Source organism: Brachyistius frenatus, unplaced genomic scaffold (genome assembly GCF_029030835.1).
Source record: "Brachyistius frenatus isolate BFR_SWC_R1_liver_20210118 unplaced genomic scaffold, ASM2903083v1 Contig_15, whole genome shotgun sequence".
In the NCBI taxonomy this organism is placed as follows: domain Eukaryota; kingdom Metazoa; phylum Chordata; class Actinopteri; family Embiotocidae; genus Brachyistius; species Brachyistius frenatus.
In genome coordinates, this window is record NW_027210614.1 from 3,784,404 (window position 1) to 3,811,680 (window position 27,277).

The following is a 27,277-nucleotide window of genomic DNA, read 5'->3' on the forward strand; positions in this document are numbered from 1 at the left end:
TACAACACACGTGCAAGACTCGTGAGAAACTGCAGGTCACCAAAGCTTGAGACTGACAGGACTGACAAACAGAGTAGCAGCTGAACTGAATGTTCACTTCCTCCCCCACAAAATTACAGCAAACTGTGACAGATCTATTTTGGGCAACTTCCTGAAATGAAAGTGTATTTACAAGAACATAACAGCTTTTATTAAAAAAAAAAAAAAAAAAATTAAAAAAAAAAAAAAAGCTTGATGAATGTGTGGGATCAAAAGAAAATGCAACAATTAAGAGAAATTGACAAGTATTCTATCCCTTCAAACTATGGGCAAGAAATGGGTCAAAGCAAATACTGTGTTCTCATGGTCGACGGTGGAAAGATTTACAGGAAATGCAAAGGGAGACATACAATGCTCTATTTGCATCTATTTCATTGAGTGTTTTAGTTCCCTGCAATGCATACTGCTTCACTGCCTCAGTGTGCAGGCAGAGAGAAATATTCAAATGCCATGTAAATGCTGTTCACTAACAGCTAGCTCTTACATTTTAGGCCATTCTTCCGAGGCTCAGAAAGCAAATTTAAAGCATTAACATTTTGGAGCACAAAATGATTCGTCTTAATTTTCCAGTTCAAATAGATTTCCACTTGTTCAGATATTATTGTGATACAGGTGGAAAATCTTAATGAGGAGCATGTTGCCACCTTACTCACTTGACATTTCAGGATTATCGCATCCCATCGTAACATGAGCATCACAAAACAAAGCAAAAGCACAAACTACATCCATTATTCCACAGCATCAAGCTAATATAGTGATGACAGCCTACTTATTACAGCTTGTCATCAGAGGAAAAGATCCACTGGCATGGCAGAACACAGACTGCTGTCTCTTATTACAAAAGATGCTGCTTGCTAGTATGGATCTGTTCCACCAGTATTTTGATCTCCAATTCTTAATTTTTGGACTGTCCTTTGGAGGGCCTGTTTACCTTACCGACTGACACACGCACTCACACAACAACAAAGTTGCCATGCAAAGTGCTTGTCTATCATTGGGGACATTGGGGTTCAGCGTTTAGGCCGATGTCCCTGTGGACATGGGGACCAAACCACCAACATTATGATTATTTGCGCAACCTGCTCTGCCATCTGAGCCACTGCCGTCCTGCACTGTGCAGTCAGTTTATAAATTCATACCTATTCCCACTGTGTTCACAGACTTTGAGCTACACGTATAGAATGAGCATCCCAAACAAACATAAATATGACGTATGCTCTCCACAGTGATGTAAATAATAGTCTATAATACCATTACATTCTAATTACCTAACGTTTGATAGAGCGTGCGGCAAGGTGCAAACTCCGTTAAACGTTCAATGCGTCATACATCAAGCTCTGTTTTGGTGTGCAAGCATAGACTTGGACTGCAAAAAGATACTTTGAGTTACAGTTAAGCATGCACAGTGTGAGCAAAGCTCAAAGCATGAGAGAGCACGGGACCGATGTAAACCAGAACACGGATTAAAAAGGAAGCACATCCGTTCTGTGAGATGGAAGTTTAAAATACAGTATAAACACTGTTATTATGACTACATTTGCCTTTTTTTCCATTCGCTCAGTGTAGCACACTTTAGCTGTGACATGGCTCAGTCACCTGCATGCTCATGAGCAAGTTCTATTACACGTGCAGGAATTTAGTGCGAGTAGCATTTGCTATGCGGTTAATACTACAGTATAATATTATAATTTCTTCAAGAGTATGGTTTATCAAGCTCAGGACATACGGCATAAAAAAACAAATTATTTACCCTTTATGAGGCATACACAAGTCCACATTGACATCTGTGAATTTATTAGTACAAAATGGCTTACTTTATATCTTCCTATCGTCCCAAAGTCTATGCAAACTACAGAAAGGTACAAACAGTGAACTGGGTCACTCCTGACTCTTACGCAAGTTACAATTGATATCATTTCAGGCCTGTTTTTCCAATCGAACCAAACACTCCTAGCACGCCAAAAGTCATTTGTCCTACCAATTTTCCTAGTGCATGTCCAAGACCATTAGAAACACATGGCGTCCCTCTAACATAAACAAAAGGTATTTTATCTACCTCCATGTCATACCCCAGTGCCCGTAAAAGTGTAAAAATGTGTTACATGGCCTTGAATCATTTCTGTTCCAACCTTTCTAGCCTTAATCTAACTGTATACACTATGTATTACCATAAATCTGCAAATAGTTGCCTGTCCATTTTTTTTTTTTTTATCATAACATAATCTCTGTAAATCCTCCCAAATCTTAAGGCCAACACAGCTCCGCCCCACAAAGAACACAATAAATGTTCACAATCAAACATTCATTATTACTTATTGTTTTGAAGTAGTATTGTATGAACTAGTATAATTCCAAAAGTTGGAGGGCCATGAGCGGTCAGCCTGTAGCCTGATCATAATCACTGCAGGGTCACATTTTTTTCTAAGTCTGTGGTATGTGGCTCCTAAATACACAGGATGTTATGCAGTATGGGAGACATTTCCTTGTTTTGCTAGAGGAAGGACATTTTTTAAACTTTAAACTATGGCGGTCTGGACTCCAACAGAGTTATTTGTTTGAAATTCATAAAGCTCAAGCCCGCTTTGTTTTAAATTGTCATAAATCTCTACATTCTTTTTTTGTACTTACCTATAGTACCGAGACTGGAGGTACGTGGAACACACTGCTTTGGACACGTGACTGGCCGAGCCAAAGTCTATCACCTTCACTCTGTAGGGTTGCCTCACTGGGTCCACCAGCATTATGTTCTCTGGCTTGAGGTCTGCATGAATCAGACCCATGCTCTTCAGCTTTTTCAGAGCTGTTGCTACCTGCTGTAGCACAGGTCTGATCACTTTCAGGGGCAGCGGGCTGAACTTGTTCTGCTTCAGGAAATCGTACAGGTTCTGCTCAAGCATCTCAAACACCAGGCAGGTGTGGCTGCGGTGCTGGAAGCATTCAAAGGCTCGCACCAGGTTATGCTCATCTGCATTCTCCCCACTCAGACGAGCAAGGATCCCAACTTCAATTTGACCCTGCCGTGCATATGAAGGATGGTTCTTCAGGATCTTCACAGCCACTACCTCACTCGTTCCCCTCTTCCAGCACTTTACTACCTGTCCGAATGTGCCACGTCCCAAGAAATCCAGCACTTCATAAGTATTCTTCATGGAACACAGGACTTCATGCTGTACTACCTGATAGTCCCCATCCCCTCCTCCCGTCCCTCCTGCTGCACCTACACCCTGTTTGGAGGGAACCCCTCCGGCCCCCACGGCCGCGGGCGCCGCCACGGCCGCGTTCCCCACATTCGTCGTTTGCAACATGGCAGGCAACATTGACAATTCCTCCACAATCTGCATGGTGCTCCCTCGGTTCTCGAGCTCCTCACTTTTACGTTTCAGCCCACATCGCTGTGAGCTGTCGGCTGAGTTCAAACCTCCACAGTTCTCTTCTCTGTCACCCTCCTCCTCTTCGCCTCCCTCACCTCCTCCACTGCAGCAGCCCTCTCCCCTTCCCCCTCCTCCTGCCCCTGTTGCTCCACTGCTGCTCCCACTTGCTATGTCTGTCTGCTGCGGCTGCTCCTTGTCCTGCGAGTGGACAACCCCTGCCTCCTGTCCCTGCTGGGCCACAAACGGGCCTGGTCCTCCTCCTCCTCCTCCTCTTTTACCAGGATGTTGTCGCTGCACGCCACGCACCACCACTGTCTGCACCGAGTACTCTTGTCCTCCACGCACTTTCAGACCCACTGCCAAGTCTCGGTTCACAAACGAGTGGGCTTGTTTTGTTGGGTGCACAATGCCAAGGGTTCTGCTGTTCAGATAAGTCCGCGGGTGTGCCCTCTCATGGTACACACAGCTGCTGGGCTCAACTTTGAGTTTCTTCACACTGCTAAAGGCACTTGTCTGGGTATGATAAATGTGTGGTGGGTAGACCAAGACTTGTGAGGCCATACCTGCAGAGAAAAAAAACAGAAAGGAAGCGATAATTAGATCAACAGTAAACAGGAGCCAAGTCGTCATGTTACAAAGAGAGAGAAGAAAACAGGCAAGCAAGAGTTGTGGAGGGCTACAAAGCCCACTAAAACCTAGCTTCAGTGGGGAACAATAGATTGTGCAAAACAAAAGCTATCTTTTTATTACATCATCAGTCAAAAAAAAACAACAAAGTATAGTCCAAATGTGTTTCCCTGTCTTAGTTTGCAAAAGGTCAAGAGTGAGTTTAAGTTACGTAGAGTCCAAAAATCTAACACACACCATCATTCCGATGTTGTCTTTTTTTACTTCTACTTGATGATGTCACAACTAACAGTGCCCCACTACCATCTGTCCCCCCCATCAACGCAACAGCATGCCCCATGGATCAGAGAACGAGAACATTTTGTAGTGGCGTGCATCAGAACACCTTCACCATTCTGCCCCATCCACTGCAATCCCACAAACACCTCCACACAGCAGATGACTAACTTCTCAAAGGTTTGCCTGACCTTTTCCTGCCATTTCCATGCATCCTTCTGCAGGTCTCTAGGCAACCAATTGAGAGGGAGAGCGGATGAGAGACAGACATACTGAGAAAAATAAAGTCACAAAGCATCATCAGGCTCATGTGTCCAATTACCGAAGACACTTCTTCCCTCTTCCCCCATCGTTTCTGTTTGAGGGAGGACTTCTTGCTCACTTCACTCCTCGCTGAAATATTCTGAAACTAGAATATGTGCCACAAAACCAGAGCCAAACAACAGGAGTTGCACGATGCTGGTCATCTTTAAAAACAATATTCAAAACTGGCACAGTGACCTTATCAGGCACTCTCCTGTGTGCCATACTAAAGCCCATGACCTACTTTCATTCTAGGCAATTTAACTGAGATACTCCAAAGGTTTCCATACTTTAATCAACACTATTTACAGAAGCATGTTTACCTAAAAACCAAATTAGACTAATCTTAATCAATGTTCTCAGTGTTATTAACAAGACAGTCTCACAAGAACCACTGTCTTTCTCTTTTCTTTTTTTTTTACAAGGACATACAAGTGAATCAGGTTTGGGCTGTTAGTACCCCCGTTGAGCCTCCTAAAATAAATATCCCTGATGGAAAGCACACTTGTGTTGTGATAACAGTAGCGCCATGAGCCATCCCTTTGACTCTATTCTGAGCAGCAAGATAAGGTCAACCTATTCTCTTGACAGCTCTTTGCACCATCACACCCTGTGTTACTGTTTGGTGGCACTGTTTACCATCTTCTCTGTTAGAAACACTTCATCAGATTATCCCAAGCAGGGCTCAAAAAGGCAACATTAATGAGTAAAATTAGACAAATAAGTGTCCTGGGTATCCAGTCCAAAAGGCCTACCAGTGTCACAAACATTTTCCTTTAATACTTCATACAGCTCCATGGCACTCGTACTGGTGTTCATTAGACTGAAAGTCAGTTAACAAGTTTTAATTACCACATAAAGCAGCTGGCTGGGGCTTTTTGTGAGGAATTTGCATATTCCCCAGTGGCAGCAAGAGTCTCCACAGCCTGGAGACATGCCAGTTAAACTGGACAAATTTTTTAAGAAATGTTTGCGTGAGTGAATGTCTTGCCTGTCTTTGTCTTTCTTGATGTGTTAGCCCTGAAATAGACAGGAAGAGTGCTGGGATTTGCTTAACCGTTGTAGTGCCCATTGGTAACACTCCTGTTTACAGCACAGTCCTGTAATTTAGAGTACGATTATTCATAATAGTCACTATGTAGAATTTAAATTTTGTTAACTTTGATATTCCTAATAGTGAGTTTCAGATGCTGATCCTGATAAGACAGAGACACATATCAATACAAGGGTTCCCACTTTTGACACGATATAAATTTCCAAAATATATACTGTGATACAAAGCTTGTAAGGCAGATGCGATTCAAGACCTGAACTAACAAGTTCTAGTATGTGAACGTTTAAAAACAACTTCCTGGCATCCAGGATGTGTCTGATTTACCCCGAATTCACTCTGCAACAGGACAACAAGTCCAAACACACAGGCACACTCATAAAGCACCATCATAACCACAAGAAGAACAAGGAGTCCTGCAACAGATGGTGAGGCCCCACAGAGCCCTGATCTCAACATCATGGAGTCAGTCTGGGATTACAAGAATGAAGAGAGGACACTGAGACAGCCTGAATCTCCAGAGGAAGGGTGACAAGTTTTCCAACATGCTTGGAACAACCTATAAAGCCAAATACATTAAAGTTGCTGTTTTAAAGACGGAAATTTGCTCACACCAAATATTTATCTGATTGAGGTTTTTCTGTTAATTGTTCTTCGTATAAAACCACTTGACAAAGTAAAGCTAATGATAGCATTATTTTTGAAAACATCCTGAGAAATAAATTCACAGTAATTCATATTTTAAAGGCAGTTTCCACATACAGGAATTTGTTAGTCTAGATTGTGATTGGCTCTTGGATTGACTCACCTAAATTTCTTATTTTGTGTATCACACTGATCATTTTATTACTACAACCTCTATCAGTGGCCTAAATGTTAAAAATGCAAATTTCTATGACTAACACTTTAATGGCAATTCTAACAACACATGATAGCAACTACAGCTTTGTAGTTTTTTTTTAATCCACTTATTGTAGTAACAAGGTGTTAACATGTCCCAGTTAAAGTCTGTTTAAAACACATTTTAAGATTTGTGGAACTATTATTTTCTTGATGAGACCAGGTCCACATTTTTTGCTGTGTCTCTGGGTCAATTTTAGAAATTATTGTGACTGTTTTTAAAACATCTTAGACTCCAACTTAAACTACAAACAACTGTCTGGCTAATAACACATACAGGCTTCATTCTTAGGATAATTGTAGGGGTCTGCTTTAATTTGATAGTTCACAAAGAGGGTGGGGGGTGGGATGTGTCCCACACCAGGCTCGCTCGCTCACTCACTCGCTCACACACACACGCTCACACACACACACACACACACACACACACACACACACACACACACACACACACACACACACACACACACACACACACACACACACACACACACACCACTATAATTACATATTTGCGGCCTGTGGATGTGCCTCTCTAAATTTGACACATGGTTGTGCGAACTGCACACTGCTCATTGATCTGTGATATGAGCAGTTCAGCCATGTTTTTGTCTGCCTCCTTCCAAAACATACCAACAAGCACCACTGCATTTTTAAAGAAGAAAAGACGGGAGAACCAGCGGAAAACAATGCAGTACAAAGGCGTGACAGGAACTGTACAAGTTAAGTAACAAATGGTCACATTTGGCTTTTCCTGTTTTTATCGTCCGCAGCAGCTTTCCCATGTGAATGCTGTTGATTTGTCCACAATGCCCGCAATGTGTCAGAGAGTAATGGGGGACTCTTGCACAGACAAGAGCATAATTCTGGTTTCTACACAATAATTGTTGCAGATTGAATGTACAGTGCCACAGGGAGTTTGTGCAAAAAGCACAAGGTAAGGTTAGCAACCAGAAGGTTCAAAGGTACATGGGACACACCCAAGCCAAATGCCAGCCTCAAAGTGCAGACTATGCAAACAGACCTCACCTCTAGGGACACATTCTGTCTGTCACCTTAGTCGTGAATCGCATACCACAGTTGGAGATAAACCTGTGATGAATCCTACCATTTTTAACCTCTACATCTTTAAATCATGCAAAGAAGAGGACCACATTATAGTGATCTTCCAAAGGGGGGTGAGAGGGGGGGGGCTGTGAGGGGTTTACTAAACAGCAAACCAAGAGTTTCCAGTGTTTGCTTCATCACTGAAAACAATAATCAGAATTGTAACTACATGGCAGGAAACAGCAGACAGTGTGGCCATTTCATATGAAGACAAAGACATGTCACTGTGCTGTTTTCAAGTCTATGTTTGATTGAGATTGTCCATAGAGAAGAAAACAAGTTCAGTCTAACACTAGGATGTGAAGTAGACAGCCTTTGTTGCTTCAAAGGCAAAAAAAAAAATGGCAGCTGCTGCTATTATTACCATCTGAAGCCAGATACTCCCCTGGTCAGCAACGAGGCTCCTCCTGTGGTGTTGCATTACATCTTTCAAAGCTGCAAAACCTTTCCATCAAGCTTGAGCTACTAAGTAATTGCTCACAGTTGAACTTTTGACCCTAGCCTACTCAAAGTGAATTTGAAAATAAACTAAACACCAGACACCTGTCCACAAGGAACAAATGATACCAACAGACAAAACAGAACAGACAAACAGGTAACAGTAACCACATGTTGTGGGGGGGGAGACAATACCCAATAGAGATCCCACATACTAGCGTAAAGATGACCCGTCCCTGCTTTTTCTACAGACTAACTTCGCTGCCGGTTTACTGACAGACAAACAATGCCTCCCATTCTGTGTTCGTACATTTCATACATAAAGATGAGGTGGAATACCAGCGCAAAATTGCTGCCTTGAACAGTCTTGCGGCCGGGCGATGTGTCGATACTTTATTGTATCCTGATATGAGACTAGATATCATCTTAGATTTTTTTTTTATATCATAATATCACTCTCATGTATCCAAAGCCATCCTGCAATGGGTTTGGATGTGGTAACCCCAAGCTAGACAAATAGAGGCAACTGGACCCAAACTGTGCCAGTGTGCTCAAATGACAAACCCGTGCTGTAAAAGTTAGTTAGGAACTGTAGAATCTATTCATGGATATTTGCTTGACTTCACAGCTCAAAGCAAAACTGTGTTGCTGTGATCAGTGAAGCTTAGATTCTGAATATGTGAGCTATAAATGTTTCCCTTCCTACAGCATCTCAAATCAGACACATTAAGCATTCACACTTCAGTCAAAAGGACAGATGATCATGAAAGGGTTTTGGGTGTCATCATGCATTCATGGAGCCCGTTAAGCGTCTTCTTTCTGTACAAAATGTGAGCAAAAAAATAAATCAATATAAAAGGCAACAAATATAAAAATGTAATTAACTGAAGACAAAAGTCATCTATATTTATTATAGCGAACATGGACGTCATGATCTTTGTATTCGACTGGAGCACAGCGTAGCATCAAATGCAAACATCAGTCCAGTTAGTTCTTCAAACCACACGATTCAACCCTGATGACTAATGACAGACTGCCTTCCAATAAAACAAAAATCCCAGCAAAACCAGGGCCTCATGATAGTGGTAAAAATGAAAATCATGACTTGTCCCACTCAAAACTGAGATAATTATCTCCCAAGATTGTTTGAGACACACATTTATTTATTTTTTAAGAATATGCACAAGCAATATGATTGTGAGCCACTCTACTGGGTAAAGGACACAGGGCTTATTGCTTGACTAACAGATACCAAACCTGCAGCCAAATGTAACCTGTGCCCCAAAATACAGAAGCCTATTCTAGTTATGAAGGCAGAGTGCTTTCACAATATTCATCCCTTGTTAGCGAATCATTTTTTTCCACCTTCAGCTCATGACAGTTATTAAGAGCCTGCTTCAGTCCCGTGTGATCCTCGAGGATTCTCAGTCTGTAGGTTCAGACTGTTAATGATAAAGTCATGAATGGTGATATAACAAAAATAAAAGTGTCTGGTTAGTGTATAATTCTACAGTTCAGCTTGATCCCAAATCTGCCATAGCCTCAAAATTCAGCATTTTTCACTTCTGCAGATGGTACAACATGAAGAACAGTGGCGGGTTTTGTGGCGATGACCAGAGCAATATGTTTGGCTAACTCAGGCAATAAGTCATACTGTTTTTCCAAGTTTGACCTGTTGACGCTCAGCAAGGAGGTCTTCTTGGATACTGCTCAAATGAGATGATGAATTCAACCGCAGACTGTGAGGTGGATCTAAAACACCCACTTTAGTCCCAATTCCCTGTTGCCATCCCCTAAGCGCTGAGCAAGGGTTGCCGTCTTAGGTCCCCGCCCCATAACCTCACTAGACACTCTGCTGCCTCGCCTGTCTCGTGAACTTGATCTTCTGTGCTCATTAGATAAAAAAGGCCCTCTATTTTGTACAGCATGTGACCTCATGATATTTCCACTGCGAACTTATGACTATCATTTAGCAGTCTTCTACTTGTTAGATAAGCTCCTGTTCACAAGCGATATGCTGTGTAGTTGACTATTATGCAGAGGGGATAGTGCATTAGGTGTGTAGTGGTATGTACCTCAGGTTTGGTTTAATTTTCAAATAATAACAACATTTAAAAGTGTTTAACTAGCCCGAACTCTCACAGTTAAGGCACTCAAATGCTGAGTGCTATCAATAGGAAAACATTCTGACCCATAAAGTGTGAGCTCCATACGGTGGCTGATTGTCTGTGAGCACTGAAGTCACAGTTTCTGTCTGCACAGAAGGGCTGGTTGAAATGTGTAGTGGGAGCTAACATGTAGTCCAAGTTTAAGAAAATCTTATGATACAGATGTTCTTGTGAAAAATGGCACACCCCTAACTCGTGCTCTAGAATTGTCCATTCCGCAGTGCAAGCACAGAGACATAAATATATTTCTCAGTAATGGTTTGGATCATAAAGTGTACAAAAGCAAGTAGGTCTCATTCAGAACAGAACGTTGTGTACTAAATGATTTGGGACTAACACACGCACCGTTACTGGCCTGTAGTAAAAGCTGTTTAAAAAAAAAAAAAAAAAAACACATATTGACAACCAGCTAGTCCACTTTATGATAACACTTTGCACAAAATATAAGCATTTGTGCTTCCAAAATGAAAATTACAAACAAAAATAAACAGAGGCCTCATAATCCCTAATACTGGTCCTTCTTGCTTTCTGCAACAAAAATATGAAACATTTTTTATGTATGCCAGCAGTCCAACAGAAAATATATGAAATATGTGTAGGGTGGGTTTATTTTCTAGGCAATGTTTAAATACCAATTTTAACAAATAAACTTATTTATCAGTTAATGGGAAACATCACCATTTTTCTCTCAAAAAACAACAATTTGCATTCAAACTTCCAGCCAATAATGTCTTTCAAACATGTATTACCAGCTGTCACTAAGTTGCACACGTTGAAATACTACCCAGACAAACAAGCATTTATATTGATCGGCAAAAGCACTGATCATAGCACCAAACAAACTGTTGCACTCATTGAACCAGCCATGAATATAGTATTAGTTGCATTCATGAGTTCTTTTGCCTCACCCGTTTCTGGAAAACAGCATCCCAAGTGTTATTTAAATCCAGGCTTCTGACCAGATCACAGGATACATACACACAATTATGCTCTGGGAGCTATTTACTTCCTGAGATAACTAGACATTTTCCACCCATCACTTTTGTGATTCAAGTTACAATGCAACATCATCTTGTCATGGTGGTCTCCCCAAAATCTCTCATTCTGTTGTTTACTGCCTAATGTCAGTACGCAAACTTTAAGATGCCCTCACTTAGAAGCAAGTCTTTAAGTTGGCCACAATACATATAACCAGACGCTCCATGTATAGCAGCTCTGTACAGTCATTACAACACATGCAAAGGTGGGTAAATAAAATGCATGAACTTTCAGGAGTAAAGGCAAACACCACATTTCTATTTCTAGTTTGAGCATTTTACATTTTACAAAAGAACTTCAAGATGGTTCCCGACCTATAAATAGCTGGTAGAGCAAACAGTCATGCCTAAAATTGTATAGCACTAATTTATTTTGCTGGTAGTTGTTGGTCTTGTCCAAACTCTTTACAAAGGAGCGCAGTTATAAATCCTGTACTTCCTCTTTAATAAGCCCAACACTCAACGTGGCAATATACCAAGTAGATCATTACAGCTGAGCTCGGTATGATTAACCTGACATTAGTTTACACTTTGGGCTCTTACTCTTGTCTTTCACCGTGTTTACACTGGCGGTTCAGGAAAATCATCTTTTTTTCTTTTTTTTATAGCTGGTGTTGGTGTATAAATGCAAAATGAGGTGTACTGCAACTTAACTTATGCGCGAGAAACCAGCTCCAGGATATATTCGACCACATCAAAGAACCCTCATAATAGTGACGAGCATTTACCGGAAGTGTTCTTTATACAAGTATGCTAATCGTTAGCTACCTTCCAATAACACGTGGCATCACTACACATGTGGAACAAAATGTATATTAGTTAGAATCAAGCGAGTGTGACAAGAGGAAACGCGTGACTGTAAAGTTTAGCCAGCTCTTATACTGGTTCATCGTTACCGTCCTGCTGCATTTGTTTTGCTACCTTAGCTTAACCCCCCTCCCCGAGTTACTTGCGAAGACAGGCGTGAGGTAGACACGAAGTAACACAGCACCCACCGGTTCATTCACCTGGTCCATCCCGTCAGTGTGGAGGAGGCTAACATAAGGCAAATCAACCGGTACAGCAAAAATACAACGAATAATCTCAACGTTACGCAAAAAAAAAAAAAAAAAAAAAAATGCTGGTAAGAAAACACGGGGTCGCCGTGACAACGCTGAAAAACAGCAAACACCGACGAGCTGACGGTAACGATGATCAGCAGCGTCATCCACACCGCCGCTGCACGGCGCGACGAAACAATTCACCTTTAGCGGATCAATTATTCAAAGTGTCGACAAGCTGAAACAGGTGACAACGTTACACGGGCTTTTTGAAAAAGCTCACCAGCTAAGTTTGTAGCTAAGTTGTGACTTCGTGTTACGTCACGTTTAAACGTATCGTTTCTAAAGTTGAGCGGAACAAACGAAACGCGGTCGGCAGCTTCCCCCTCCGTCTCTTACCTTCACATAGAGTCACTATAAGTATAATCCAGGGCTTCTCTGAACATGTTATGGACTTATAAATCCATACCATGCACAGTTCGCCTGCATTGCTGCCATCTTGTCCTAGACGACAGGAAGGGAGAGCTCGCTGTCGGTAACGCCACCATCTCCCACATTTTAAACATTAAATAACTCTTGCATATGTGTGTCCGGGAGCACCACACCGAGCCCAAGCTGTAGCTACACAGTTCAAATGTCTCTCCGTCCTCTTTGGGCAGTGTTGCCCATCTCTGAAAGGGCGTCCGTTCCCCCTGTCTAGACGTGCGGTTCCGCGGCCCTGCCAGCCTCTAACATGTCCCTTTTCTCCAGCAACTGGAAGCAAATGTTTGTGAACTGACGGCATTGGTCAGACCGGAGTAGTCGATCACAGAAAGCAAGTACGTTCACAAAGATTGAGTATTTGATGGTAGGCTAAAGGAATACAATACTAATGAAACACAATACAATAGAGACATTTTTATATATATATAAGAAAAGTCTAATATTCAATAAAGAACTGGTGACAACTACACATTGTGTACTCACCTAAAGACTAAATAGATACATTTTAAATTTGGCCTATGTGTAACTAAAATGATGAGGAAAAATAAAGAAATAGAAATTTGTGATTACTGGGGTTACGACACAACTTATCAATAAAACACATTAAAGCTAAAGGGTCTTTGTTCTACATTTGCTATTTACTCCCCTGCAAGATGCAGGATTTTTTTTTTTATATAAGATAATCACATCCTGATAGTCTCCTTGGCTCTGCATTACAATATAGAGCCGAGGAAGCTTTAAAGTTAATAATGATGTGCAGTAAATCAATGAGAACGCTGTATATTTTGTGTAATAGCCATATGTATTGTGATATGTATATATATATATATTTTTTTTTTGTATTGTTCCAAGTGTTGATATTATTTCTCAGAGTGTTTAAAAAGCTGTAAGGACAAGTACAATACAGACTTCTGCAAGGTACTTCAATGTTTCTTTCTTCTTCAGCGAAGCATTATAGCAGCAGAGACCTCTTAAGGAATTGAGTGGGGGGTGTACAAGCTGAAGTCCACTGCTCAGACAGCCAGGAGGCACCCAGCTGACAAAAAGCTGCTCATAAGCCCCTGAGAGGACCAGTTGTAATCTAATCCACCAAAAGACATTTGTCTTTGTCAGTCCTCATCTGCCCCCACACCATTTACAGACAACAAACCACCTGGCCGGGTCAACAGGAAAGAAGATGGGAACACCTCTTGTCTAACATGGTTCATCATACGTAAAGACAGCTTGGATGGTAATAGAGGGATCAGAGTAAAACTACACCCCCTGGAAGTTACTGTATCTTCTCATGAAAGACACAATGTCTTCATTGTCGGGTGATATGTTGTCCCTCATCAATGAAAAGGGACGCCATCAACAATGTCCTTCATTATAACATATTTCACATCTAATTAAATCATGGGATTCTTTTTCTAAAATATAACTACATCTTTAGATTTTTTTTTTTTTTTTTCTAACCAACAAAGATTGGGCCCCAGTAAGACTCAGTCACACTCACAAATAATATAAAATATCTGGTGCGTAATTAAGGAGACGTTCTGTAAGATCACATATATCATAAATACATGAGCGTCAGTGCGAAAAAGCGGTGTTTACTTGTGTTGGAATAAATGTTCTGTGGTCTTTTATTCTGGTCTGGTCGAGCGACTGGCCAGACACATATACAAGCGCGCTCTCCCCGCGGCTATCATTTGTCTCCCCCTATTGGCCAGCAAGGCACCCAGAAAATTACAGCACAAAACCAGCTTTTGTTGTGTTCTGTTGTGTGATATTCTATAATTTTATAAAACAATGACAAAAACCCGCATAGTTTTATAGATAAAGTGGGTTAAGGCTCTTAAGCCCTATGGATAGAAGTTAGGGCTGTGTATCTACATTTGTCTAACAGCCACGGCCAGAAGCCGCCTATTGGACAAAAATCGAAAATTAATCATGAATCACCTCAATGCACGTCCTTGGCATGGCTTCATCATGTTCACACGACAGTAAAACGTAATTTGCAACAAAAAAAAAACTTTACACCGTGCATTTCTTTCTTTTTTTGTGGTACATTTCTCTTTTTGGAGTAGGTTTAGGACAAGGCAAAGAAGTAGTGCACGTACATAAGTGTGATATCGAGGGCACACCCTCTACAACCTAATCTCCCGACTGGAAAACAAAACAACAACAAAAAAAACATACAATGTGATAATACATAATTTGCTCAGTCACATGTGTTTTAGTCATCTTTTTTTTGTTGTTGTTGTTTGTTGTTGCGGCGATCAAAGTTTTATTTTGAAAGACTCACGCCGGAAGTGCTCTTGTCGTTCCCACCGGCAGACCGGAACTTCAGCTCCACGCCATTTTAAGACATCGGCGAGCCGTTGAGCAGCTACTTGCTTCGCGGCAATGTGATCGAATCCTTTGAAACTATGCCGATGACTTAGTGGTTTTAAAAGATCGCAAATTACGTTATTATTTGACCGCTAAGCCAAACAGATATAAAAACCCACCTTTTCTAACCCAGAATACTCTTCCAGCCATGTCGACCGAGGGACCAGCCGAGCAGGTAGCTACCTACTGTTCCTCCGAGGGGCGAGCTAGCCCGGACCGAGCCGATAGCATGTGTTAGCTCCGTGTGTTGTGTTGGATCGTGTTTTTGGGTAATCGTCGTGTTTACGTTACGATTTGACGCTTTAGGCGGTAATTGTTTGCTCGTAGTTCACAGTTACGCAGACGGGAGTGTGATTTGCTCGGGTTTGACGCAAAGCTAAAAATAAATATATATATATATATATATATATAAAAGTTCAATCTGTCTTGCGCCGTCAATGATCGACTGTAGCGTTGTTGCTACTTGACGCCAGATGAGGTGAGCCGACCTCACGCCGACCTCACACATCGCCCCGACGTGAACCTTTACGTTCACATGAAACCTCGACTTGTTAAGTCGACGGTTTTGCAGCTAGTTTTCAGTGTTGGTATAATCTAGCTAGCTAAACCAAGCGTGGAAAAAAAAAATCATGTTCAGTGTTTTTAAAACTTGATTTAGCAAACAAATACTCGCGAGCCCCGAAGCTATATATATAGATATATATCTATATATATATATAGATATAGATATATATATATATGTGTGTGTGTGTGTGTGTGTGTTAAATGTTATGCTGGCTCTCTCCAGCCTTGGGCCCTGAGAGACGTCATTACAATGCACTACCAGCCGATAGAGAGCCATAACCATTTCTGTCCTGTGCCTTTGTGTTGTCTTGCAGGCTGCTGCTGCTGCTGAGTATATTCCCGAGAAGGTGAAGAAGGCAGAGAAGAAGTTGGAAGAAAACCCATATGACCTTGACGCATGGAGCATTCTGATTCGAGAAGCACAGGTTTAGTGACACAGAGTTGTATTCCTGGGGTTAAGGAAACTGGGACTATGGGTGGGGGTCAAGGGTCCTGGGTTTCTTTAAAAATTCAAAGCACTAAAACCTTTTCCTTCCCATTATGGTACACATGACTGCTTCTTGGTATGTTAAATAGTGTGGAATGTAAATGCGTTCTCCTTTTTTAGAACCAACCCATAGATAAAGCGAGGAAGACATATGAGCGACTTGTCTCTCAGTTCCCAAGTTCTGGCAGATTCTGGAAACTATTCATTGAAGCTGAGGTTACAAATTTTTCTTTTCCTTTAGTGTGCATGGCTGGGATTTTTTTTCTAACATGATGATCAACAATGTGATTTTCACACAACCAAAATGTTTCTTGCTGAAGTTTAAAGTCACAATTCTTGGTTTGAATCATTGAGCCTGGCTACTTTGATTGGACAGCTGGACCCCTGCGTAGTTTCCACAACAAACTTTTTATCCATATTCAAGAATATTAAATAGACCTTCTTTAAACCTGCCTTTTGAGTAACATGCACAATGATGGGTTTTGAACTTTGAAGAATAATGTGAAACACTTTGTCAGAATTTGACAGGCTCCATAATATTTAAGAATTGTGCCTTTAAACAAGTACAAAGGGGAAGTCATCTCAAACCGTTTCTTTTTCTCATAAAACTCTTTTCATGTTCCCAGGATATTTAAAAAAAAAAAAAATACATATTCTCTGCGCCGTATTTAAATGGGGTAAAGTGCATTTGTTGCATGTTTGGTCTGCAACAGTATTAAAACTATTTTAATAGTATTGGAGTGCATTAGCCTTTTATTCACTTGTCGTGTCAATTTATTGCCTCCTGTGTCATTTCTTTTGGGTAATTTTATAAACAAATATTTTGTTTGTGTGGCCCATTCTTTCCTTGAGACATTCCTCCCACCCCCCACCCCACCCCCGCCCGCTCCTGAATACATGACGAGTGACCCAGTTGCCCTGATACCATCAGTAGGCTTTGCTCTTACGCAATCAGCTTTTGATATGATGATTAATTTTCCCTTGCACATAATTTTTGCTAACCTATTGATGTGCATTTTCTAATGCCCTGCACCTCTGTCGATGACGTCTGCAGCTGGTGTTAAACACGTTGTTTGCCCAACATTGTACAGCGCTATCAAGCAGTGGAATTCAGCTCCCAGTTAAAAGGCCAGTGTGTACTTCTGCAAAACACTTACCTCTCTGCTCTATGTAGCTTTTAGGGTGAAATTGTTGTGGTTTGTTGTTGTAGGGTTTCTCCCCAGGGTGAAGCTGCTCCTTATCCTCTCGTAGTTCCCCATACCCTCACTCCTGTTCTTCATCCACTTAAATGGTAAAACAATACAATGCTGCCTTTTGCAAATAGACTTGGGACTTCTCAGCAACCAGTGCAAAGTTTTTTTGTTGTTGTTTTTTTTTCTCTCTAATTGTGCCAGGAAAGCTTCAGTCTTCACACTACTAACATGCTACCAACTGCCACCAGTGATGACAGCATGCTACGTCATAGAGAAAGAATCACGCTTACGTTACCTATTAGTGATGGGTAATTTGCAGCATGCAGGGGAGAGACAGGCAACACAGATTTTATATTTTGATTGGTTTGAAACCAGTCTAGCATTAAAATGCTCTGTGAAAATGTGTGTTTTGTTCACTTAAATGAGACATGTTCTCCTAGACTAGTACAAATTACAAATACAAAGGAAGACCATCAGTGAATGGTGAGCTATATACTAATCTGCATCTTTAAAAGACACATTCGCAGATAAAGACATGAATACTTAAATGTTTTGCATGTCAAAGGATCTGGTAAGATTCATGAATTAATGCTTGAGAAGCTGTGATTGGAAGTGCTTTAGGAACAGTGAATGGGGAAGTGGTTTGAAAATATTAAGTGCTATAACCCGGAATGAAATTTGTTATGCGCATAAACATTACTTCCCCATAAAAACTAATTTGAGTTCAAAGCTTATTACTTATTCAAAGGAAATAGTCAAGTCCCTTAATGGTGACAGACAAATTAGGTCTTAAAAAAAATAAATTCTAACCTTTTTTTCAGCCAACTTAATTTCTTTCACTTATAATGTCACCCTCTCTCCCCACTAAACTCCAAACACAGTCAATTTCAAAACATTATTAGTTTGTCATATCTACGTAGAGGTTTTTGTTTGCTGAAATGACGCACTGGATATTTGAACTGGTTCACCAGTTTTTTTGTTTTTTTTGTCTTGTTGATCATTTAAAAGCAGATGGTTAAAACTGAAATCCAAGGCCTGTGTTGGAAAATATTTGAATTAGTTACCACTCAGTTTGTAACCAATAGTATTAAGATATGTCGTCTTTGGTAAGTATGTGGAGGAGCTCTTATCCTTCCCCTTTTATCAGGGCTACATGTAGGCTTGATTTGAAAATGTAGTTGTTTTTTAAAGACAACTGTTAGAAAACAAAAATGGATGTAAAATTCCTTCCATATTTTGTTTTTATTTCATTTTATGGTCACACTAGACCACTGTGTATTCTCATTAAAGGCCCTATTTGCAAAAGTTGCCCACAAAAAAACAAAATCCAACCAAGTTTTTTTTTTTTTTTTTTTTTCCATTATCGCTTTTTTTGGTTCCATTTGTTAAAGATTCCAGCTCAGTCATTTATTTCACTAAGTGCATTCACTAAAAAGCCCAACTGTAAAGGATCATGTGCACCTTTTAACGAAGGTTACCAGCACATGTTGGCTCAGACAGACGTGAGAGTTGCTTGTTGATTTATATTTGGTCGCGTTGCCTGAGAACACGAGGTGCAGATTTAACATGCAGAGTGTGAGAAGAACGTACTGAGGCCACCTTCCTTTTGCAGAATACATTTCTTCATTTTATTCAAAGATTGCTTTTCATTGTTGAAGCAATCCCAGAGAACAAAATATAGGCCATCTTGAGGGAGAAAACCAGCAGAGACTAAGAAACATTCATAACTCAACTCAGCTTAGAGTCTCATTTATTTTCTCTTAGAATGGATTCTTATGTCTTGCACCTGCAATGTCATAGTTCCTACTGCATAACTTGTTTGAAAGTGGGAACCAAATACAGTTAAGAAACTGTTGAGGTTTGCGAAATCTTCAGTGTAGTTATTTTATAGTTGATGTGGGGGAATTGTGTTGTTTTACTAATATGTTTCTGCCTATTACCTGCTTTCTCTACCTTTAGGTGTTTGTATATTTAATAAGCTCCCATTTTATTGTGTAATGTTATGTGTAATTTTTCTTCTTTTTTTATATATATCAAAGCAAACTGCTAGTGTGCTTACAGGATCATATAGGTGTGTTTTTTTTAGGGGGTAATCTTCAGTAGGATTTGAAGTCAGTAGAAGTGTGTGCTTTCATGAGGTGATTATGTAACCTGCTATTAATGTCTCACTCTTAAAGCAGAAAGTAGTTACACGGTAATGTAGGAGGAACATTTAGACATTTCTGTGACTATCTCAGCAGGCTCATCCAAACATGACATCATTATAGTGCAACTCGTGTCCATTATGTAGCTGATCTGTTTCAGTGTAGCACAGGAAAACATGAGGTTTGCCTTAGATGGGGGAAGAACTTTTACTGACTACTTGTGGTTTTATCACAGAATTCATCCCTTAATTGAATATACTGCATTTTGTAATGCTTAGAAACGAATATTCAGTGTAATGTTTCATTTTAATTGTTTTTAAAGCTTGATTAAATATCTTAAAATTTTATGTGCGGTGTCACATGATCTTTACAGAGGAATTTATGCTTTTCTTGGCTAAAAAAAAACACGTTCTATCAATGTTTTCATCAGGCGATCCAATTTTGAAACTCCCCACCTTAATGCTTCTTTCATATTATTTGAGATTTGCTGGTGCTTTTTGGCTTTTATTTTGAAAAGGGAGTAGTGCAAGTTACTTTTGTAGGGTATTTTAGAGTCATTGGCATTTAATAGTCTTAGAAAGACAGTTTCAAGAAATAATGTCCAGTCCAGGGAATGTAGAAAGTTTTATTTTTCTTAACCTGTGCTGTACGAGAGATTAACCTGTCCGTTTACATGAAATGCATGCAACACAAATGAACTTTTCATCTTGAACTGTGAGATGTAGCAATTTTCTTTATATGTTGTAAAGAGTTAGTACAAAGCACAGTAGATACAGGTTACAGGTCTTATGTGTTCTTTGGGCCGCAGTGGGCAGTTGAGGTGAGAAGAGGACAGGATCCTATGTGTGTGTATGTATATATATATATATATAGAGAGAGAGAGAGGAGTTGCAGTCACAGCATTTAGATTGTGTATCAAATCAACTGGCATCAGGAGCCTTGAGAAAAATGTTTATAGCAGGTCAATCAACCAATTTGACAGGATGGAATTCAGTTTGCAGTATCGTGTGAATATTATTGACAGAGTTATGTAAACCTCACTGTGGAGGCAGGCTTTTACTCTTCAAGCTTCCAGCTTCAAGCAGTATCAGTGCATTGTTTTCATAATTTCTCCCTCTCTCTCGCCCCCTCCCCCTACCTCTCCCCCCCATCCCTCCCCCTCGCCCCATTCCCCCCTTGTAACCTTTTACTTATTGAGGCCACAGTAAAACGGTCACCTTACAGCAGGGCACCAAACTCCCCGAGTGTTGTGGGGAAGTTTCCCTGCCATGTAAACAATTCCTTGTGTCTCATCAAGGCCAGGTTAAAGCTGTTTTTTTGTTTTTTTTTCATTTACTTTCTACAGTGCTGCAGTGCTTATACTACAGAAATAAGAGCCTCAGCTGTCTGTACTGTAGAGTGCTGTGAGATTATTGCTTGAACTCACCAGTGCTGCAACAGTGTTTACAAAGGGACCACGCACACCCGAGGCTGTGAAAGGACATGTGCTTTATACATTTCAAATACTGTATTTCTTAGGTTTAGAGTCCCTTTTTGATATTTTTCTTGAAATTAATATTCTAGTTCTGCATTGATTCTGTAACACATGGTCATCAGTGTTTTCTGGGTTATGTGGCACCACTACAAAGAAAATAAACCCCTTTCTAAAAGTAATTTGTCATTCTTGTGTGAATTTCACTTTGTTGATCTTTAAGGTCCTGTGGGAGTGTGTGTGTGTGTGTGTGTGCGTGTGCGTGCGTGCGTGCGTGTGTGTGTGTGTGTGTGTGTGTGTGTTTGAGTGGTTACATCTGCATGAATGCATGTTTCCTGTAAGCCATAAAAGTAGAGGAGAGTTTTGTATTAACATTACATTTACACTCTTATTTGCAGATCAAGGCTAAAAACTATGACAAAGTAGAAAAGGTAAGTGTCCATCACACTCATGGAAGCTGATGATGTGTTCTTTTCAAATCTGGGAAGTCTTGGGAGGGAGACTGTTTCTCATTATTTTAGCTGTTAAGTAGAGTAGTGACTTGTTGATTAATTGATTAGTCGATTGACAGAAAATTCATCTCAGACTATTTTGATGATTGTTTTTTGTTTTGAGTAAATAAAAAAAATGCTGAACCTTTTTGATTGCAGCTTCTTAAACGTAAATATTTCTGTTTCCTTTTGTCCTCCATGATAATAAACGGAATATATTTTGCTTGTGGAATAAGGTGGTCAGGACAAAACATGGAGTTTTAGGCTGTACCTCGGATTTTTCACCATTTTCTAACATTTTGGAGACCTAGCAGCTCATTGATTTAAAAAAAAAAAAACAAGGAAAAACAATTAATTAACAACTTGTTGCTTCCCTACTGTAAATTACTTTGTGATTACCACTGAAATATGCCTTAAAGTCAAGGTATTACACTGCATCTGAAAATGAATGTGAAAGTAATTTAATTTTGATCCATATAAGAGAACATGTTATTTAAAAAAATAAATGAAGGTCCTTTGAAGTTGGACTTGGTTCCCCTGCATACTGATTTTCAACCCTAACTATTATTTTACACAGACTGCAGATAGTACTTCCATGGCTTTATAATAAGCTTATAAAAGGATTGTATATTGTTTAATTTCTTTGACTGATAATCACTTTTTTAGAATATAACCATGATTTAAATGCAATATATTTAATTGGTTACACTGATAAACTGCACTTTCTCTCTCGGTCACCACACTTTAAGTAAACACTGCGAGAGGATCTTAAAATGTCTCCTTTGCTCAGAATTTGTCTGAATGTTAATTTAACACCTCCAACTATTTGTAGACCTTTAAAAAAAACTGGGGCTCATTCATTTGATCTTGTTGAAGCTCGCTGAAAGGATCTTAGTCTTGTCTGAAGAAGCATATTAACTGAAGAGCCCTGCACAACTGTTCTGCATACAATCCCCCAAATCTGACACAGGCTTAAGAAAAAGCACTTTTCTGGGTTTTCCCCAGTGCAGTTAAAATCCTGCAACAAGGGCTATGCCACAACTGATGTGTTTGTTTGTTTGCTTGAACTTGGGTTTATAAAATAAGTGAGACACTGAAGATGGCATACAAAATGTGTGTTTCTGTCTTTCTTCCAGTTCTTTTATCTAACGTCTCATTGCCCCTGCAGTTGTTTCAGAGATGTCTAATGAAAGTGTTGCACATTGACCTGTGGAAATGCTACCTCTCATATGTTCGAGAGACCAAAGGGAAGCTTCCAAGCTACAAGTAAGACAGCGTGCTGCATTGTGGGTTTGATATACGGCCCTGCTGTATGATACACATTTTACATCATACTTATCTTACATATCTTCTTACCCTTCAGAGAGAAGATGGCCCAGGCGTATGACTTCGCCCTGGATAAGATTGGCATGGAAATTATGTCTTATCAGGTACACAGATAAGAACTATTGATTTGTACAAGTATCAATTTCTCTTGACTACCGTCACCGAGCAGCTTTTCATATTCTCTCTCAGATTTGGGTGGACTACATCAATTTCCTCAAAGGAGTGTAAGTGTCTTATATTACATATATGTGTGTGTGTGTGTGTGTGTATATATATATATATATATATATATATATATCATATATATCCGTACTTTATAAAGTGTGGTAGCAGCTCTAAAATGTTGACATTTTTGTATTGTGTTTAATTAGTGAGGCTGTGGGCTCATACGCAGAGAACCAGCGAATCACTGCTGTTCGGAGGGTGTACCAGAGAGGCTGTGTGAACCCCATGATCAACATCGAACAGCTCTGGAGAGATTATAGCAAATACGAGGAGGCGAGTGACCCACCCAGGCTTCTGACCTTTTTTCTGTCTTCCTACATATGTTTGCACTCATGGAGCTGTTTAAACATGGGAGTTGAGCTGTGGAGTGCTAGACTGACTTGTCTATTTCATGAGCAGGGAATCAATGTGCATTTGGCCAAAAAGATGATTGAAGATCGAAGTAGAGACTACATGAATGCCAGGAGGGTGGCTAAGGTGAGCCACTGAGCAAAGGGTCCCAAATCTGCCCAGAATCCTGCTTTGAAACCTTGTCCTATACTGTCTTAGTAAAGTAGTAGAGATTGACGTATGGTCTGCAATATTCAGGAGTATGAGACAGTGATGAAAGGGCTGGACAGGAATGCACCCTCAGTACCACCTCAGAACTCCCCTCAGGAGGCCCAACAAGTCGAAATGTGGAAGAAGTACATCCAGTGGGAAAAAAGCAACCCACTGCGCACAGAAGACCAGACTCTCATCACAAAGAGAGGTAACTGATGTGGCCTAGAATTATTGTGTGCAAATCTGTTTATAAAATATGCCCATGCTGCAATGCAATTTTACTCATTTTGAAAAAATATGTTTGTAAATAAATCATTTATGAATATGTGTGTTATGTAGGAATGCAGCCACTAGAGGGCATATATTGTCACTTTTATCAGTTTAGATGTGCAGACTTTGTGTTTTATGAATGGCCGGATCTTGCAGTAATTTGTTGCTGTGTTCTGCTCTGCAGTGATGTTTGCCTATGAGCAGTGCCTGCTGGTGCTGGGCCACCACCCTGACGTATGGTATGAGGCAGCACAGTATCTGGAGCAGTCCAGCAAACTGTTGGCCGAGAAAGGGGTACGAGATGAAACCTTATCAATTTCATTTTACGATCGATTCCTTTTCAGAGAACTCCCACTTTAAGGCAAACTGTCCCACAGTTGTAAATCTTTTTCTTGTTTCTTTTTTTTTCCCTCTCAGGACATGAATAACTCAAAGCTGTTCAGTGACGAGGCAGCTAACATCTATGAACGTGCCATTGGGACTCTCCTGAAGAAGAACATGCTTCTGTACTTTTCATTTGCTGACTATGAAGAGGTGATCGTCCAGTTACATATTCAGCACAAACACTAACCAAGACTGCAAGAGACACTTATCAGCATATGCCTTTTGCCATCCTCACAGAGTCGCATGAAGTACGAGAAAGTCCACAGCATCTATAACAAACTGCTGGCCATCGATGACATCGACCCGACGCTGGTCTACATCCAGTACATGAAGTTTGCCAGGAGGGCAGAGGGCATCAAATCAGGTCGCACTATCTTCAAAAAGGCCCGAGAGGATTCACGCACACGTCACCATGTGTACGTGACCGCAGCACTGATGGAGTACTACTGCAGCAAGGTCGGAATACATTACCACATATTTAATATAGCCGATGTAAGCTGCGACTACACGGCTCTTTAATTCTTTACATGTTCATATTTTTCTCTGCAGGATAAATCGGTGGCCTTTAAGATTTTCGAGCTTGGTTTGAAGAAATATGGGGACATTCCAGAGTACATACTTGCGTACATCGATTACCTGTCTCACCTTAATGGTACGTAGCAGTGGTATTGTGAAAGAAAAGTGAAAAGAAGAATTAATGTAGCTGCTTTTATAATAGGAAAAATGCCTTGTGGTATTGTCATGGTAATGATCTGACATGCTGTCTGTTCTGTGTGTTCACTTGTCATTTTTCTCATCAGAGGACAACAACACCAGGGTTCTGTTCGAACGTGTCCTCACCTCAGGAAGCTTATCACCAGAAAAGTCCGGGTAATGTCACATATTGATTAAGTGGTTTGCACGTATTTCCGTATTGTAAATTTGATATATCTCTGGCGATGTTTTTAAAAAAAAATGTTTTAAAACCTTGACGCATCTTTCGTTCCTCAGCGAGATCTGGGCTCGGTTCCTGGCCTTTGAGAGCAACATCGGAGACCTGGCCAGTATTCTGAAAGTAGAACGCAGGCGCTTTACTGCCTTTAAGGACGAATACGAGGGCAAAGAAACGGCCCTGCTCGTAGATAGATACAAGTTCATGGACCTGTATCCCTGCTCTGCCAGTGAACTCAAGGCCCTTGGATACAAGGTGTGTATATTCCCCTTTGCAGATGACTTAACATGGGACCTCTTGCTGCTGAAGCAGCTAAACAGATCAAGCTTTTCTGCTGACTGAAACTGATAGTTAACCTGTGTCTGCTGCGTATTTGCAGGATGTCTCTCGTGCCAAACTGGCAGCACTGCTCCCAGAGACCGTGGTGACGCCCTCCGTGCCTGCAATGAAGGACGAGGCTGACCGTAAACCTGAGTACCCCAAACCAGACACCAATCAGATGATCCCCTTTCAGCCACGTCACCTCGCCCGTAAGTAGTCCTCAGCTGCCCAAGGTCTTCTTGAAAATTTGAATAAACCTGTGAAACCCCTCATGCAAGACTATTATTCTTTAGCTATGTTTACGTTATTTTTCCAAAGCATATAGTCACTGTGTATTTTCACTCCTCTCTTCATGGATAAAAGGGTTCATCTTTGATGTAGCCTCTTGTGATTCTCCCTCCAGCTCCAGGTCTACACCCTGTGCCTGGTGGAGTTTTCCCAGTCCCCCCGGCTGCTGTTGTCTTAATGAAGCTGCTCCCTCCGCCTACGTGCTTCACTGTGAGTAGCAGCAGCTTAATGCCATCAAGCTCATATTTACTGGCAATGAATGATAGCAGCAGCTTTTTTTTTCTTTCTGCTCGGATTCAAAGAGTCTGTGATTGTTTCTTGCTGCAGGGTCCCTTTGTCCAAGTGGATGAGCTCATGGAAACTTTTGGGACATGCACACTTCCTGAGAGTAAGTTTCTTTTGTCAGTGCTTTAGATGAATCCATACTGCATCTATTTATAGTAACGCAGCTGTGGCGACGGAGATATCAGTCAGTCAGTGACCGGCCGAACACTTTGCGATGACAACTGTTCTCAAAATGTCTTACAGTGAGTTCAAAACGTTGTTCTTCCCGTGATTTGACCCGTTACTGACAAGACTTTCTGTGCTCTCCGCAGCTGTTGACGCTGCCGTGGAGCTGATCACCGGCAGACAGCCCGATGCCGGAGGGGAGGGCAACGGTTCCATGGAGAACCACGCTGTTGCCAAGTCACTCAAGAGGCCTAATGCAGACTCGGACGAGGAGGACGACAAAGGAGCCGTGGCTCCGCCCATACATGACATCTACCGCGCACGCCAACAGAAGAGGATTCGATAAAGTAAAACGCACACTGAACCCTTCGAGAATGTATCTTAACAGGTGATCTCATGTCCACTTATCTCTGTACAGAAGACATGCATACACACACACACACGGTCTGTACACCTGAGTGGTTTTGTGGCTTTTGTTTTGTCAACAGTTTTTATTTTTAAAGACTGACCATTATACTGTACAAACTTTTTAATTCTACCATTGATTTTGGCACCCAGCTCAGTTTTGGCCTTGTTATGTTCCAGGGATGGCAAAGTGGAAGCAAGCTTTTTTTTTTTTTTAGATAACTGAAGGAAACACCGTTCCTTTCAATAAAAATGGAAAATAATTCAAACAAATTTGCATTTTCATTTGACTTCAAAACTTTACTGATGTTTTATGTTTCATTGTCATCCTTTTCTGTCACTGAGTGCATTTATCATGACTCCTCTTCAAGCACATCAATTGTAGGCTTTATGGTAACCAGTAGGTGGCACTATGTTGACACTAAATGTTTGATCAAAAACAATCAGTCCCCCTCTGTTCAAATACATTCCCACCATAGAAGACAGCAGAATGTCACAAACTTATTTGTACACAATAAACACAAGGATAAGCTTCTGTTTTTAATTCGGGAAATTTAAACTTGACGAAAATTCC

At 40.7% G+C, this 27,277-nt stretch overlaps 2 protein-coding genes across 3 annotated transcripts in view; one reads left to right on the forward strand and one right to left on the reverse strand.

Moving 5' to 3' along the window:
* The window catches only part of hipk3b (homeodomain interacting protein kinase 3b), a 38,890-nt gene extending 25,773 nt beyond the window's left edge, over positions 1–13,117 (reverse strand). Inside the window, exons 1-2 of the mRNA XM_069693640.1 lie at positions 12,757–13,117; positions 2,668–3,973 (exon numbers count right to left, since the gene is read on the reverse strand). Of these exons, the coding sequence (XP_069549741.1) occupies positions 2,668–3,973; positions 12,757–12,829 (1,379 nt within the window). The 5' untranslated portion in view covers positions 12,830–13,117. The remainder of the gene's footprint in view (positions 1–2,667; positions 3,974–12,756) is intronic.
* A 2,064-nt stretch (positions 13,118–15,181) lies between these two features.
* Positions 15,182–27,009, forward strand: cstf3 (cleavage stimulation factor, 3' pre-RNA, subunit 3). 2 transcript variants are annotated; one of them, XM_069693643.1, is made up of 21 exons: positions 15,182–15,385; positions 16,089–16,199; positions 16,382–16,477; positions 21,468–21,500; positions 22,729–22,826; positions 22,924–22,990; positions 23,076–23,110; positions 23,258–23,384; positions 23,511–23,588; positions 23,700–23,862; positions 24,109–24,218; positions 24,342–24,458; positions 24,546–24,764; positions 24,858–24,960; positions 25,109–25,178; positions 25,299–25,494; positions 25,619–25,769; positions 25,964–26,058; positions 26,176–26,236; positions 26,445–26,686; positions 26,884–27,009. In XM_069693643.1, the coding sequence occupies exons 1-20, from the start codon at positions 15,359–15,361 to the stop codon at positions 26,642–26,644; spliced, it is 2,157 nt and encodes a 718-aa protein (XP_069549744.1). In that variant the 5' UTR covers positions 15,182–15,358; the 3' UTR covers positions 26,645–26,686; positions 26,884–27,009. The 2 variants fall into 2 exon arrangements, with proteins under 2 accessions (XP_069549744.1, XP_069549743.1); XM_069693642.1 differs by having other exon boundaries at positions 26,445–27,007.
* The last annotated feature ends 268 nt before the right edge of the window (positions 27,010–27,277 follow it).